Raw genomic sequence first — 17,404 nt, 5'->3', positions numbered from 1 at the left:
GAGACTAGCTAGGTGGACAAACAGGAATGAAGGGGAAGGCTGTGCTTCACACAGTTAGGGTTGATGGATGTCCAGTTTTCAACCAGAACGCCCTGTCGAAAAGGGACCCTGGAGACTCCAGTCAGCACTGCTGACAGGGCCGTTAGAAGTCCAGTCAGCGGCACAACGGGGCTAAGGCAGGGTCCCTGCCTGCCATAGCTCCTTGCGGCTCCCGGAAGCAGCAGCCTGTCCCCACTCCAGCTCCTACACATAGGGGCAGCCAGGGGGCTCCGTGCACTGCCCCGTCCCAACTGCCAGCTCTTCAGCTCCTGTTGGCTAGGAACCACAGCCAATGGGAGATGCGGAGGTGGCGCCTGTGGACGGGGAAGTGTGCAGAGCCACCTGGCTGCACCTCTGCATAGCAGCTGCTGTTTCCAGGAGCTTCTTGAGGTAAGTGCTGCCCCAAACCTGCACCTTTGACCTCCTCCCATGTCCCAACCCCCGACACTAGCCCTGATCCCCCTCTCATCCTCTGAACCCCTCGGTCCCAGCCCAGAGCACCCTCCTGCACCCCAAACCCCTCATCCCCAGCGCCCCTGCCCCAGCCTGGACCCCTTCCCACCCTACAAAACCCTTGGTCCCAGCCTGGAGCACCCTCCTGCACCCCAAACCCTTCACCCCCAGCCCCTGCACCCCTGCCCCAGCCTGGACCCCTTCCTGCCCTCTGAACCCCTCGGTCCCAGCCCAGACCACCCTCCTGCACCCCAAACCCCTCATCCCCAGCCCCACCCCAGAGCCCGCACCCCCAGCCATAGCCCTCACTCCCCTCCCACACCCCAACCCCCTGTCCCAGCCCAGTGAAAACATGCGAGTGAGTGAGGGTGGGGAGAGTGTGCGACAGAGGGAGGGGGGATGCAGTGAGTGGGGGCGGGGCCTCAGAGAAGGGGCAGAGGCAGAGCCTCATGGGAGGGGCAGGTGTGGTAAGGGTGTTCGGTTTTGTGCGAGTAGAAAGTTGGCACAGTTCAGCTGATCAGCTCCACCATGTCCTCCTGCTGTGCTGGGACAGTGCCACTGATGATGGGGTCAGGGACCAGTGCTGCGTGTCCACAGGCTCCTAGCAATATCAGGGAAGGATGCAGGAGGAGAGAGCCTTTATGGGAGCAGCCATGCCAGGAGTGGACAACCCCATGGCATGGCAGCAGAGCGGCTGCCAGACCTGACTACAAGCACCACAGGATGAGACTGCACAACAGAAGGAGACATCAGGATACAAAAATAAGCATTCCTGGGTGAAGGGAGAGAGGAAAGCGAGACTTGGAGGGAAAAAGGGAATGTGTAGGAAAGGAATAAACCCTAAGGGAGAAAGAAAGGGAGGAATTCAATGGAGAGGGGGAAAGAAGGGTTAGAGCGAAGGGTGGGAGGGAGAGGACGGGCCTTTTATTCTAGACTGGCTTCAGTGAGTCACGACCCAGACTCCTCAGGGGGAGATGTCTCACTGCAGCCAGCTTGGAATTAGACCCAGTGCTCACTGTTCTTACCACAGCCACCCAGAACTATATTCTTGATCCTCTGCCCTGACCAACAGCATCCATGGTGCACTCCTGGGTGTTATGTTCCCGGCATTCACAGAGAAGTTAGATAAAAACACACCCTTGTCAGAAGGTTTCAAAGTAACTATTAGGCCTGTTTTTTGGCTTGAGATAGAATTTGGGGTTTGATTTTTGATACTTTTATATCCTTACTAATATGTGTGAAGAAAGACACTGGGTGTTACAGCTGCCCACAAGCAGATCAGGTGAAAAGAGAGAAAAGATAGAGCGAAAGTGTTGCTGGGGAGAGTGGGAGTTTAATATACGAGCGCACACTTGAAGGACAGTCCTGCCTCAGCTCCTCTTCCAAGATAAGGTCAAGCAACCAGTCAAGAACGGCAAATGGGATCGGGGAAGATATAAGAAACATAGGCACCAACTCCATGGAAAAATTGGTGGGTGCAGAGCAGGCAAGCTCCCCGCCCCACCCCACCCCCGCCCCAGCTCACCTCCACCTCCTCCCCTGAACGTGCCGCGTCCCTGCTTCTCCTCTCAGCGCTTGCCATCGCAAAACAGCTGTTTCACAAGCTGTGGGGGGCAGGGCCGGCTTTAGGCCTATTCCACCAATTCCCCCAAATCGGGCCCCGCGCCTAAGAGGGCCCCGCACCCAGTGAGAATCCCTTCCCTGGCTAGCGGCGCCTTTTTAATTTTTATTCACCGGGCAGCGCTTTGGGTCTTCAGCGGCAATTCAGCAGCGGGTCCTTCACTCTCTCCGGGTCTTTGACGGCACTTCAGCGGCGGGTCCTTCGCTTACTCTGGGTCTTCGGCGAAACTTCGGCAGCCGTTCCTTCAGTGCCGCTGAAGACCTGGAGCGAGTGAAGGACCCACCGCCGAAGTGCTGCCAAGGACTCAGAGCACCGCCCGGTGAATACAAGCCCCACGTGTTTTTTTACATTTTTTTTTAAGTCATCCCTGCCAGGGCCCCGTCAAAACTGTTTGAATTGGGCCCCGCACTTCCTAAAGCCGGCCCTGGTGGGGAGGGGGGGAGGAGCGGGAACGTAGCATGCTCAGGGGAGGAGGCGGGGAAGAGGCAGGGCCAGGGTGGGGATTTGGGGAAGGAGTCCAATAGAGGTAGGGAGGGGGCGGAGTTGGGGTGGGAACTTTGGGGAAGGGGTTGGAAGGGGGGGCAGGGTCAGGAGGAAGCAGGGCAGGGGTGGAATCAGGCTGGGGGTCAGGGGGGTTGAGCACTCACCGGTGCCAGGAGAAGTTGGCGCCTATAATAAGAAACACTAAGGCCAAAGAAATGCCTGTCCCTGACCAAAGGACAACCTCACTCCTTACCCCTCCCATGGGATACAGAAGCCCCCAGATTCACGACCGTTCAAAACAGAAGATGACCATAAATTGTAAGGGGTGGGATCAAGGGCATGCTAAGCTAATTATGCCTGCTAAGGAGGGGAAAGAGGGACACTGGGAAGGCTCTGGGGGGGTCAGAGCTATGGATATGCTTGCTTGATTAACCCCAATAAACATTGCATTGCCTGCACTTTGGACTTCTGGTCTTCTGCTTTCTGTCTGCATGACAAGAACCAGGGGAGGGAGAAGGGAAACCCCTTAACAATTACACTTCTTCATTTCTTAGGATTCAGAACAATACACACAAGAACCAAAAACAGAGAGAGAGAAAGCAGGCTGCTCCCTAAAACAGCTAGCCACAACTCAATCTACCTTACTCTAAGTTGACTGGCTGCAGTTTGACTCTGATCACTTGCTTCCCTGCAGAGCCCCCTAGCTTGCAAACCGGACCAGGAAAACCCCAGTGAATTTAAAGTTTAAAAATTAGCAGTATTAGCAAAGCCTTTGTAGTGTAGACTAGCCTTATGTCACAAAGCCTAGTGGGCTACAAGTTGCACAGAAACCAACATGCCAGGTGTACAAGGTGGAGCTAAGAGTGTGGGGGGTTCAAACTTGTTCTTTGCATGGTGGAGTTCAAATACTGTGACCATCTGTGGGGACGGGGTCCTTAAAATCCACAAGATAGACAAAAGCACAAAGAACTGCAGAAAGGCAGCTGGGCTTGAGGAAAGGAGGGGAGAGGAGGAAGGAGAAGAGGTCCAAATAGTCCAGGGAAAACTTCAAACTAATAGGGGAAGGGAGGTTCTAAACCGCAGCCCCGTCCATTTATCTCATCTGTTTACTGGGGACTATTTTCCACAGAAGCAGGCTACATTTCATTAACCTTCCCAATCATAATTAAGTTATACCCCAAAGTCAATGATCCGCACCATGGGGTGCATTAGTCAGCCATTGTTTGCCTTCGGTCCAAACGTCACAGTTCACCCCTCTGTCTAATGGCCAAGTCAAAATGTGCCAGAAACTCTCACCTTGCCAAAGGTCAGTTCCAACCATCATGGTTGAACCCCTCCACCCCCGACCCCTCCTTCCTTGGGCCAAATCCATATCCTGGCTCAGAGCTTTCAGTCAGTTACAGTGACAGAGGCAGGCTGCGAAGTTTGGATCCGTAGAGGAAAAATGTGACATTTGTGGAAGTGAGTTGGGGGGGTGCAGTTCAGGGAAGCCCAAATTAAACAATGTCCTGATATAGCAATAATCCTTGGCATTTCATCAGCACTTCCCATCCAAGGATTGTACAATGTTTTACGAATGTTAATTAATTTAGACTCAATCTCCCCCCTGTGAGGGAAGTAAGTATCATTACCCCCATTTTATAGGTAGGAAAAGGGAGAGAGGGGAAGTGACTAAACCAAGCAAGTTAATGATAGATCTAGGAATAGAAGTCAAATATCTGGATTCCCAGTCCTGTGCTCTGACCACACAGCCACTCCTCCTCTTTATGGGAGTATGAGTTCAAGCTGCACTAGTAAGTGTTCCCCTGTCTTCAGGGCATTCTCCATTGCTACCAGGCTGAATACAGGCACAGTGACCCAGATCCTCAAAGGTATTTAAGCACCTAACTCTCATTGCTTTTTAGGCACCTTAAATACCTTTGAGGATCTGGGCCAGCAATACCAAGGGATAAATATTTATAGGAAAACTGCACCTGTTATATTTACCCACCAGATGGCACTGCAAGAACTACAAAATCTCAGAGGTTTTATATGCATTTACTGGGCACTGGTATTAAATGGTTCACTGTCGCCAAGATTAATCACAAGGATTATAAATGTTCTGCACTGATCCTTATCTTCTGCCCCAGCTGTATAGCTGAGTCGGCTGTATGCACATTCACTTTTTCCCTTCTGAATCCTCCTGTATTTTTCCCCTATACTCTGGGCAGAGCATGTGCCACTATACCCAGTTGCCGATTTTCTTAGGCAAATGTAGCTGCCTCCATGTGTTACAGCTCACAGTGGTGCTACACAACAGTTCGGGACAGGAAGTGAAGAAGAAAGCCAGCTCCAGTTACAATGGAAAGGGGGGACTGAGGTAAACTAAATACAGTTACCGTAGCTGGAATTTCCTATGCAGCCAAGGTTAACACCCCACCTTTTATTAAACACGCTGTGGGGCTTTTCATGAGAAGGGGTCAGCTCCCCAGTTTTAGATTTCACCCAGAATATGTCACCTCCAAACCACAGTCCCCCCCACACCACACTGGGGCACTGAGGTTAGTATTGACACAAAGGGAAACACACACCCCTCACTACAGCACAGCCCCCCTCCTGCCATGCTTGAACACTGGGCTCAGTACTGGCACAGGGAGCAGAACAGCAAACCCTGCAGAACAGTGCTCCCTGGCACCAGCCCTAGGCATTGGGGATCAGTGCTGACACAGCCAGAAGAGCACCTTCTCCTGAGTCATCCCCACCACGCCCTGCAGCCCAGCCCTTCCTGACATTGACCTTGGGCATCGGGGGCAGTGCTGACTCAGAGGGTAAAGTGCCCCCTTGTGAGTCACTCACACCACTCCCTGCAGCATGCAGGCTTATTTGTATTAGACTAGGCCTCCAATGACACTTTAATTTGTTTTTAAAGTAACAGCAGGCTGTCCCCTTCCACTTTGCTGGCTAGTTCCTAGCAGAAGGGTAGAATCAGCAGAGACACTGGTACAAACTGTTTCTCTGTTGAATATGTTGCTTGTTAAATTTCTCTAGCTGGCTTTATTTCCCCTTTTGCCTACAGAATGTCTCTCTTGGGCAGGTGTCTATCAACTTCTAGCCTCTTGACAGTGGGTTAGACTAGGTGACCCTTGCGGCCATTTCTAGCTCTATGGTTTGGTGATTCTAAGATTTTCAGAAACACTCATGTTCCATTTCCAGACATGACTGAGGCCTGGTCAGCAACCACATTTTACACCAGCATAAGTAGTTCAGTTCAGGGTGCAATTGTGTCACCGCAATAGTTTAGTTTAGCCTTAACCGCAATAGCTTTCAAGGATACTTCAGTACCTAAGGGCTTGTCTGCGACCAAGAATTATACTGCCTCAACTATACCAATCTAGTTAAGGTGATACAAGTGTGCTACCACTAGGGGGGTTGTATCAGTATCATTTATGCCCTTTCCATCATGGGAACTAGGCTTACGGATATAAGAACCTTTCTATTGCTCCAGCTGAGGGTGTTTGTAGTGCTTTAACCATACCACTATAGCTAACGCAGGCCAGCTTGAGTATAAACAGGTACTAAGGAGTCCAAGTATCACTGACACATCAGTGGGAATTATGCAGGTTAGGTGCCTAGGCACTTTTTTTGGTAAACCCTGCTAGGTACCAATTTGCCCCTTTAGGCACCTAAATACCTTTGAAAATCTGGTCCTAAATCACTTCTATCATTTAGGGTCCTGGTCAGTTAAGCATTTTGGCAATTACTCTTATTGGAGTCACCAGCTTTTTGAGAGATAGTGGGGAAGTGTGGCACTCGGTACCTCAAAGTAGCACTCTGGAACCCCTAAAGTCACCACTGTGATATCATGGTATGTTCTGTACAAAGTATGCCTTGTGAGGTATCGTTTTAAAAGTTGGGATCTGTTGAACATTAATATCCTCCTGGATTGGATGTGCTATCATTGTATAGGAAGTTATGAAGTATTGTTGTGTGTGTGTGTGTGTGTGTGTGTGTGTGTGTGTGTGTGTGTGAGACTGAAATACATTGTGTGGTCAGGAAACGCCCACAGCTGGCCTTTCAGTATGGACAAAAGAACAGTTGTCACTGGCCAGAAAGGCATTGATGGCGGGTCCAGCAGAATCCCCTCTCCCAGAGACTCCTTAGGGAGGGCACGTATGCAATGGGGACTGCCTGACCCCCAAGTCAGGGCAAGGATCTTTCTAGTAGCTGGAAGAAAGTATAAATGAGGAACTGTGACATCATCACTTGGCCTCTTTCTCCCCCCCTCCCCCGCCAACACATTTCAACACCTGGAAGATCCTCTGGAAGACAAAGACTTTGAACTGGGGAGATTGGTCCCAGGCTGGAAGGGAGTTCAGGCTGAATATTGAGAATCACGAACTGTTTTCCTCTTCTCGTCCTTCAGAAATTCTATTCAGTGCAGGCCCAAGACCTTGTCCTGCACCAGAAAATTCATGCCTGTAATTCACAGGCGATGCCACACTATTGATGGCATCAACCACGGAAGCCGTGGTGGAGCCAGGGCTTGGGTATTTTTGCCCAGCCTGCCCAAAGCAGGGTTAGATGACATAATGGGAAAAATGCCCAGCTACACTACAGTTACCACCAGTGGAGTTGAACCATTTACAAATTATAGGTCCTAGTTTTGCCCAGGTGTCACAAACTCTCCCACACCATCTTTCAGACCCCATGTTCGTGGTGGTAGCATTCCCTTCTCATTCAGCCAACGCAATGGCTCACCTCCCACCCAGCTTCTCCGCTCACTGCTATGGGCCTAGAAGCAGCTATTCCCAGCAGACCAAGTAAGCCTGCTGGTTCATTCTGCAGTACAAAATAAATATCATTACTTGGGAGATAACCAGATCAAATCAAAGACTCATTCTCAAAGGCCTAGCCTTAATCCTTCATCTGGAGAGAGCTGTTGTGTATAACATCATGTGTAGGAGGAGGTCTTAACAGCCAGCCCTTTGCTTAGGCGGGGTTAGAAGAGAGCATTTGCAATGCAAGGTGTGGGAGAGGGGGAATGGGAGGTGCTGACATAGGGTCACTGCTCCAATAACCTAATGCCAGAACCAAACCCTCTTCACTGCAAACAGAGAAGAGGAGCTGTCTCCCTGTCCTGCTCATAACGCGTGTGTGGGGGGCAGATTTACAGGATGTTATCAAGACGATGCAATTCAAACTGGTTCCCTTACTAGTTCCTCCATGCTGCTGTACATGCAAAACCAAGATCAAAGTTACCAAAGCAGTAGGATCTCCCTTCCTCTTCCCTGCGCTCCTTCTCACACATTCCCATATTGCTCTGTCCAACCCTCTTCTCTCTCCCCCTTTCTAGTACCTCCCCGCATTGTTACTTCCATGAGGATTTGACTCTGGTGAAAGGAGCTGCTGTACATAGGCCTCCGTTTACTCACAGAACAGGCAGGACTACATTACCAGCCACCTCTGATACCATGCTTCACACCAAGACTAAGAGAAAGTCACTCCCCCACACCTGCAGGGGTGCTTAGCCTCCAGGGCCAATTCTTAGCCTCTCTGCCATGTCTAACACTGGGAAAATAAGCATTTTGTGGCATGGGACACGTCTCCACCCTGGTAACCGAAAGCCATCAAATACCTTTCAAATCAGCCACCACAGAAAATTGTTCCCAGCCGCTCCTATCTATACTGATCTGGGTTGAAGTTACTGGTGACCTAGACAGCAAAGTCTCTATCTCCCTCTAACAGTTACCTGAGCATTAACATAGCTGTTCATTTTCATTTGTACTTCAAGATTTTCAACACATGTAACATGTTACTAGCCTTGCCAGCCCATTACCCCTGAATATGTTCTAGGAGTGCAGAAGAACTCTCGCATCTATCAAAGCTGCTGTACTTTTGTGCTTCTCCCAGGGAGCACCATGACGTTTGGGTGCTCAGTGCCGGGGTTTATCGCTTCACTTTGTGGTACTGCTGCAGGAGCACAATGGTAGTGGGGTTCAGTGAAAAATATTCCCCATAGTACCTTTCATCCTAAAGCACTTCAACTACTATATACTCCTGCCATTGGTTTAATACAAACAAGAACAAATACTCTTACACACAACGCACAATTAACCTGTGAAACTCATTGCCAGGGGATGTTGTGATGACCAAAGGTATAATCGGATTCAAAAAAGAACTTCATGAGTTCATGGAAGATAGGTCAGTCAATGCTTATTAGACAAGGTAGTGAGAGACACAACCTCATGCTTGGATGACCCCAAACTTCTGACAGCCAGAAGCCCTGTATGTGTGGCAGTGGAGGGAGGGGGGGAAGGGGGCAGGGTATGAGGTGGATCACCCAACTGCCCTGCTCTGTACACTCCCCATAACGCTCTGGTATTGTCCATTGTCAGAGACAGGATGCTGGACTTGATGAACCATTAGCGTGATACAGTATGGTCAATAGGGCAGCTGCCCCAGCACAAAATTCACTTCATTTAAGATACATGTGTCTGACGAAGTGGGTATTCAACCACGAAAGCTTATGCTCCTATTCTTCTGTTAGTCTATAAGGTGCCACAGGACTCTTTGTCACTTCATTAAAGAGAGAGTTCATTTTCCCAATTTTTTCTTGTTTTTAATTACCATTATTGCACCGTACATTTTATGCTTTATATACATACATCTTTAATTTTTGCTTCTTCAGCTTTGTAAATACATAATATATTATCTCCAGAATACTAGCTAAGAGACATTACACAGAGGGAGAGGCTCCTGGTTAGTTGCTAATTGATGCTGTGAACTTCCTTAGTTTTGGAAACTGATATATAATTGAAATGACTGGACCTGCCACTGATATGGAAGATATGAGCCAACAGCCAGGGCACATGGCCTGGTGTAGAGAACACCAAGAGAGGAAGGGGTTAATGATTTACACCCATCCATGTAACAAATTCATAGGGAGAAAGGGAAGCCTTGGAGACAGGGAGCTAAACCAACAGTGAGATTCAGGAGTAATTATCAAGAGGGGAAAATACAGCTGGGGGTCAGGAATAGGTGGCTATTTAAAATCCATCCATCCATCCAAGCCAGCAGTCTGGTCCCCACCTCCACAAGTGGAACTGCAGCAGCTTTACAGAGACACGGCACTCCCATGTCTCTTCAAAATAGTTTTTGCTCCCTAGAGAGATGCTCCAAGTGCAAAGTGGCCTCTCAATGCCCTCAGGACTAGCGAGCCTGCAGAGAGGTAGTCTACAATCGCAACAGCGGAGAAGAGAGAAAAAGGGTTGGAGACCAATTGGAAGTACAAAAGTGCCCAATTAGCTGCTCTCCTTTTAGAACTCTAGCCCTGCGATTTTAGAGGTGGAAGGCAGAAATTAAGTGAGCAAAGTTTTAATGCTTCCAGGGTACATCTGAGGCTAGACGTGTTGCCACTAGTTGAGTGTCACAAACAAGACCACCCCTGCTGCCTGCAAAGCCCACGTCTAGTGTTCTAGAAAGCGGATCCCAGCTACAGGAGGGCTGGGGAGACTGGCTGCTCTACTAGAGACTCCACTGAAGCCCATATGGTCGAAGTGGGTAGGAGGCCAGGCTTCCCTGTAAAATGACCCAGATTAGCAAGCAGACTTGCATGGCTACTTGGGAGCAGGGTGGGGGGGAATGAAAAGCAAGGGGCTTTAAGAGCCTCCCCAACAGAACAAGGAATGAGGTACAAGACCCCGCTGACTCAAGAGACTTTGTATGCCCTTAAGAAAGGCTTGAGGGACAGGGAGGTTCAGAGCACATTAAGTCATCATGGCAAATAAATCCCACAAGTGGAAAATTACACAGGGGGGCGGCGCAAGGAGAGAGCACCCATCTCCAAAATGGCCTAGCTGTCATAGCTCACATTGCATGCAAGACCTGACCCTAATCAGGGTTCAGCCAGCTTCCCACCTGCTATCAATCCCTCCCCAAACAGACTGGGTGTGGGGGGGGGATGTCCTATGGGATCTGTCCCTTTCCCACCCTCCCTCAGTGCAGCTTGAGCTATCTATGGGCGCAGGGAAACTGTTGTAATGCAAGTGATTTCGGCACAGCATTGCCAGATGCAGGTGTTTCACCAGAACATATCCCAGCTGAGGCTAGGGAGATGAAGTACTGATGGAGGTGGGATAATCCAGTCGCTAACCAGACACACCACTAACATGGCTGTTCAATTATAAAAACAGGTGTTTTGACACACTTCCAGTTAAAACAGCTCAATGGCATGTTGAGATCTCAGTGGCGGAGGAGGGAAACAGGAGAGTGCTTTGGGAGGGCAGGGAGGGAAGCAGCACCAAGATCAGCTTCTAAAAAGAACAAACCAAATAAGAAAGTCATGATCATGAAGTGTCAGGTCTGTGGCCCAGAGGCAGGTTGGTCTATACATGGACCTGTGTCTCCTCCCGCAAAGCCACAGGGAACACCCATCACAGGGAATATCTGCATATCAGACCAAGGAGAGAGGACAAGGGGGTGGTTATGGCTCAGCCTGGACAGACATGCCATGATTAAGGATTAATGCACAAGATTCTGTTCCATAGGAGAGAGAAGGCAGACTGCTCCAATCTCCTAGCTGTTCCTATGTTAGGGCCATAGCTAACCCATCAATACAAACTAGTGCCCCAAACACGGCTGCATGAAACCCTAACAGCCCTCAGCCCTGCAAGCCAAGCTGTAGTGATTTGGGTCTTTACTGTAGAATACCTGTGAAAGGTTTTTAACAGTGGGAGGGAGCTGGCCCTTGCTAGAGGGAGAGCTTAAGAACACAAAAGCCTCAGACAACTTCAAACCCTCTTCATGGGCCTCACATTACGGATTCTTGATTTCCCTGTATGGACAGCTCAAAAACAAGAAATAGGATGCACCTCTCAATAGCCAGGTGGATAGAGAAGATACAACTCACTTCATCTCCCTAGCTATCATATGGTGGAATTTTGAGATGGTTCCCTCAGGGTTTGGCAGTTTCACTGTGAGATCAAAAAAAATCAGTCTCAATTGAAGTGGAAACTTTAGAAGGAAAGATTGTCCAGGATTTTTGATTGAAGTCTTGAGAGGTTTGGAACCCTCTGATCCCACTTGATGCCCCTAGAGCCTCTTGGTCATTGGTCTGTTCCCACTCCACTGCCTTTGCCATTCAGAACTGGACCCAGTTGGACTGCTGAGGACCCTGATTGGGAACAGCGCTGAAAGGACAAAAGGACTGTCAGAGGGTACAGTTCCAGCCTTGGGATTGCTGTCCCACCTATACAGCTCTGCCAATGCCCCTCAGACCTCCCCTGCAGCCCCCCTGCTTTTCCAGTACTGAGCTCCCCACAGAGCCCAGCCAATGCCCCTCAGACCTGCCCTGCAGCCCGCCTCCCCTCACAGCCCTGCCAATGCCCTACAGACCTGCCCTGCAACCCCCCTGCTATTCCAGTGCTGGGCTTCCCACACAGCCCTGCCAATGCCCCTCAGTCCTGCTCTGCAGTGCTCCCTTTCTTCTCATGTAGTCTCTGTCTTCTGTCCCCTTCCCTGCTAGTTACCTGGATGCAGTGCTGAAGTCTCCCCAGAGGTCTGTGGTGGCTGGAACAGCAGCAAGTGCTGGTGCCTTAGAGATGGATGCAGGAGAGTCCAAATCTAACAGGATATCTGAGGGCAGGAAGAAATACATACACACTCAGAATTGTTGATAAAACAGACTCACAGTGTTTAAATACCATTATCCTACAGGATATTTCCTCCCTGCAAGGTCACTGCTATTGAAATACATTCATCACCTATAGAGACAACCCTGCCTTCAGGAGAAGTGACGTGAAGGTTCCAGGGCTATATTACTAGCTATTTTTGCTGGGTCTCCACCATGCTTCCAGCTATGTTTTGCTGCAGCCACCTCAGGGATGCGCGCCATCCTCATAACCCAATTCAATCCTTTCCCACCATTACAACTAGCAGCCTCATCATTTGCGTCATGAACACTAGCTCCAAAAGGACAGAGGACTGAGACCACCAATTAATTTCACACAAGCCACTGAACAGATAGGAACGACTTTACATTAGTACTGAGTGACCAAATGGGCAACTGATAGGGCTTGAGAGATTCACAGATTTCAAGGTCAGAACGGAGCACAGATCATCTAGTCCACCCTCCTATCTAACACAGGCCACAGAACTTCCCCAAAATAATTCCAGTTTGAACTAGAATAAGTTACCCTGTGCTGGTGACCCCTCCCATCCATACTCAGCACTTACCAGCATTGCCCATGTTGCTGGATTTCAGCACTGGTGGCGGCGTCACATGGTTGGAAATGGCTGTTGAAGATGGGGGAGGGATTGGAGGGGCTGTGATTTTGCCACCTGGAGGAGGTGGGAGCAGGTTCAGCCCCCCCAATCCAGCTGCACGGGGTTTGGGTGCCCCTCCTTTCTTTGTTGGCATGTTCTGTAAAGACACCGAAATGGATTTGAAGAGGATTCTCTAGTGGAATACAGCTGTGAGCCTGGAGATGGCACCTGGCTCAGAGTTGGCTAGGCTGGGGAGATCCTTACCCCAATGTTTAGTTTGATGGTCTGTCCTTCCTTGAACCCTAGGTCCAGTTTGGGGCGTGTGTCAGTTTCCTGTGACTCCTTCGAGATTTCAGTCTCCTGTTTCACCCACCTGGATTCAAGGAAGGAAGAAAGGGAGAAGCAGTTGAGAGCCCTTGACAAATGGGGGCCTCAAAGGGACCATGGGAAATTTTCTCCTGGGGAGTACATTGTCTGGCTTTATTACTAGTACTGCCTTGCAGTGTCAGCACTACAGACAGTCAGCAGAGAGTTCAAGCTACATGTCCTCAGAAGGACAGTCCCTTTTACACTACAGTACATCCCAACCACCCCATTTCTGCCCTGCAGTGGCACCAATTGGGAGACCGCCACGTCAGAGGTAAGAACAACTCCGTGACCCAGGTTAACTTTGAGCCCATACCTTGGGTGACAGTGTCAAGTGCCACTGCTGAAACTGCACAGCTGGGCTGCACCAGGGCTCAAAGGAATCCTGCCCCCATGGTGCCATGGGTGAGCACCCACCACATGCTGCGTACCGGCAGAGGAACAATGCCCTAGGGGAGATGGGACTCACTTGAAGTGATCCTGCAGGGAGACATTGAAGTCAAAGGCGTCACCCCGATCTGAGAAGCCGATGCCAATGAAAGCGCTTCGCCCTGGTGGGAAACAGATGTCAGCAGGGGAGGGGAAGCCTTGCAGATTCCTTATCAGCCCAATGTATCAACCCACTCCTCGCCCAGATGTCACATACCTTCACTCGTCAATCCACAGACCTGCTCAGCCTACTGCAATCCCCCCCAGCAGCCCCATCCATGGACACACTGCACAGCCACCTCACCATTCCAAACACACACCAGCACTCAAGAGGGCAGCTAGCATCCATGTAACTCAGTCAACAAGCTATGGCCAGATCTCCTTTGCCCTGGCCTGAAGGCACCTCATTTGTATTCGCCTTTCCATGGCACACTCCCTGCTGCACCACATAGCATCTTCCCTTTCTACTCACCATTCCCATCCTGAATTCGGAGGACAAAGTACCGGCTGGAATCTGTCACAGTCTCCACTGCAAGGCCAGGGAACTGGTCTATGGGAGCCTGAGCAAAGAGCTCCCCTGGAGGATAAAGGGCAGGGAGTTAAGGAAAGGAACCCCATGCATTCTTTCCCACAAAGAAAGCTGCTATACTAAGCTATTAACTAGGGCGTCCCCCCTAGGCTGAGTCAGAGGTAGCAGCCATAAAACAACCTCACACCCACACCCTGCCTTACCTGAAACTTTATCCTCTAGCTTTATGTATGCAATTTTGCCTTTTGACGTGACACGGAGACGCCCTGTCCAGTCCGGCTGGTCCAGTTTCCAGTCAGATGCCCTGGGTGGGGAAATGAACAGCAAGGTATGTTCACTGACAGCACCTCAGGCCTGCCCTGCAGCCTCTTCCTGTCCTGCACTTCCCACACAGTTCAGCTGATGCATCTAAGGGTACGTCTTCACTACCCGCCGTATCGGCGGGTAGCAATCGATTTCTCGGGGATCGATATATCGCGTCTCATCTAGACCCCATATATCGATCCCCGAACGCGCTCCTGTCGACTCCGTAACTCCACCAACCCGAACGGTGGTAGCGGAGTCGACATGGGGAGCCGCGGACATCGATCCCGCGCCGTGAGGACGGTAGGTAATTCGATATAAGATACTTCAACTTCAGCTACGTTATTCACGTAGCTGAAGTTGCGTATCTTATATCGATTTTCCCCCGTAGGGTAGACCTGCCCTCAGTTCTGACCTGCAGCACCCACTGCTCCCTTATTTCACATCTCTTCTGAAATTAAGTACAAGTCTCAGACTCTCAAACTTCTCTCAGCTGTTATCAGCTCCACACAGGAGACTCTGATGGCTCATCTTTCTGTATTTACTCCCCTGTGCAGGCAGAAATAGAAATAACCCAGAGAAAGGCATCCAAAGTTATTAGAGGTACAGACAGGGGAAAGGGAAAGGGTTCAGTCCAAGGAGATGTTCAGAGTACAAGGCTGCTGCATTGAAACAGAGAAGGCCTGTAAAAATGATTAATGGCCTAGAGAAGGAAACCACACTGTTATTGCTATTTACCCCATTCTGTTCCAGGAAAACAATGAGACGCTCTGAAATTAAACAGAGTGTGTTTAAAATGGATTAAAAAGGAAGTTACACTTTCACACATCCACATACCATATCATTAACCATGGAACTCTCTGTTGCAGGATGTTACTTAAGCAAAGCAATTAAGGGATTTCAGAGACCAGATTATACATTTATGAGACCGGGAATAGTATCTGCAGTGACGCTTAAGCTAAAAATTACTAGGGCTAGCAACACTTGCACTTCAAGGTGTAAGTCAGTCACACCAGTGACTTTGTAAGGATGGCATTGTAGAGTTTGATAATCATGTCCTGCAATTCCAGATGACATATGGTCCATCTATAGGCAAGGAGAAAGATTTGCTAACTGCTGGCCCTGCAAACTCATCCCGGGATTTGAGGGTCAAGATGAATTCCTTCTGGCTCATATGTTGTGTAAGGTAAGCTCAACTTTTAGTTAAGCCCATTCACTCTCGGTGTCTGACAAGGTAGACAGGTGTAACTGAGGACATAACTTAGCCCTGGAATTTGACTAAATATTTGATTTTTATAACCCAAACAATCAGTATAAAATCAACTAGTCAATCCCCAAACCTCTGCAACATGGAAAGAATGTTTTCCATCCATAAAATGAAGAGCATGAGGCTGATTTTGGTTCTGATTTTCAAAAGAGCTGAGCAACCACTACTCCAGCTGAAGCCACTGAAGTTGCAGATGCTCAACACCTCAAAGTCAGGCCCCAGTTGACTTGCTCAAGGCCAGAGAGGATCAGTGGTAGGGCAGGTATTAGTACCCAGAAGCATCTGCCTTCCAACCCTCTGCTTATTCATGCAGAACAAGTCATGCTGACTCCAGTCAAATCTGTGACTGTACAAGAGCCAGAACAGAATCCAGCTCACTCTTCCGTAGCTGTCCTGGATCTGCAGGGATAATGGAAGGTAAAAGGTATTTGTCACTGAAAAGAGCAGGTATTGTATGACTCAGAGCACACACAGAGAGCAGAACTGTTGAGTAAGGTGCCATTTTTATAGAGAGTCATTTTTCCTTTCCTTGCAGTGTCAGAAAAATCTAAAACCACATCGCCTATGACACAAGCATTAGGAAGTGAAACCTACTGGCATTAGGACAGTGAAACTAACCAGTCAGATGGGGAAAAATAAACATCTACAAATAGCAAAGAGGTGTTAGCTTCGTTTGCATTTTCCTCATTTTAACAATCTGAGGGAGGGGGAGGAAGAAATAGCTTGGAGGATTCCCCCTCCCTACTAGTTTGCCTGTGCATTTTAGCAATGCTGAAGACTGCCAGGCGGCAGGACAACCGCTGGAGACAAGGAGGCTCCATTTATCCGGAGAGCAAGTGCAGCAAACACAGGGGCAGCACATGCGTCTCTCAAAGGCGACCCCCCTCCCGTGCGCCCCAGCCCTGCCCCGGGACAGCCGGTGGGGTGGAGGGGGGTGGGGGAGCCCGCTGGGGTGGAGGGGGGAGCTCACTTGCCCCGGCGCTGCCAGTAGAGGGGCCTGCCCAGCCCGGGGAGCTGAGCGCCCCCAGACCGAGCGCCCCCCTCCGTGCCCGCAGCCGGCCCGGCCCAAGGCTCCGCAGCCCAGTCTCCCCCGCGGGCTTTCGGAGCGCGGAGCCCCCGGGACGAGAGAAGCGCGGGACAGTCCCGCTGGGCGCCGGCGGGCAGAGCGGGGCCCACGCGGGTGAAGCTGCTCCCGGGAGCGGGACGGGACACGCCGGCCCCGCTCACCCGGGGCGGGGCAGGGCAGGATGCGGCCCCGCTACCTGTATCCCCGGTTGGAGGCCCGCGGCGGGATGCGGTAGACGCTGACATCGGGCTTCACACACAGGATGGACTCGTACTCCGCCTCGGCCGCCGCCATCTCGGATCTGAGACCCCGGCGGGGGGAGCGAAGGGTCCTAGTGACAGGGGGTGCTTCCGACCGCCATTTTTATTAAGGGCAAAGGCTGCTCCGTGGGAGATGGCGGCCATGTTGGAATCAGGCCCGTTGAAGTTGTGGCGAGAGCCATTTTGGAATCTGGCAGCTTCACACTGGCAGAGGGCAGCCATATTGCCAGTCGGTCGTGTCAAGCCGTGACGGGCGCCATTTTGGATCCTGGCAGCTTTGTCGCCGCTTTGCGTGGCCATGGTGGAAGCGGGCTGATGAAGCTATGGCGGTCGCCATCCTTAATCC

General features: G+C 50.4%; 1 protein-coding gene across 2 annotated transcripts; it reads right to left on the bottom strand.

The window, feature by feature from the left end:
- Positions 1-10,841: 10,841 nt before the first annotated feature.
- On the bottom strand, positions 10,842-17,186 carry NECAP1 (NECAP endocytosis associated 1). 2 transcript variants are annotated; one of them, XM_039509911.1, is made up of 8 exons: positions 16,995-17,186; positions 14,366-14,466; positions 14,106-14,210; positions 13,674-13,755; positions 13,103-13,211; positions 12,809-12,995; positions 12,103-12,208; positions 10,842-11,763 (listed from the first exon to the last, which is right to left on the bottom strand). In XM_039509911.1, exons 1-8 carry the CDS (start codon positions 17,090-17,092, stop codon positions 11,715-11,717), a joined length of 837 nt encoding a protein of 278 aa, XP_039365845.1. In that variant the 5' UTR covers positions 17,093-17,186; the 3' UTR covers positions 10,842-11,714. The 2 variants fall into 2 exon arrangements, with proteins under 2 accessions (XP_039365845.1, XP_039365851.1); XM_039509917.1 differs by lacking the exon at positions 16,995-17,186 and adding an exon at positions 15,204-15,225.
- Positions 17,187-17,404: the final 218 nt, after the last annotated feature.

The sequence above is a fragment of the Mauremys reevesii genome, linkage group 1 (assembly GCF_016161935.1).
Source record: "Mauremys reevesii isolate NIE-2019 linkage group 1, ASM1616193v1, whole genome shotgun sequence".
In the NCBI taxonomy this organism is placed as follows: Eukaryota; Metazoa; Chordata; order Testudines; family Geoemydidae; genus Mauremys; species Mauremys reevesii.
This window is presented reverse-complemented; position numbering and strand designations above follow the sequence as displayed.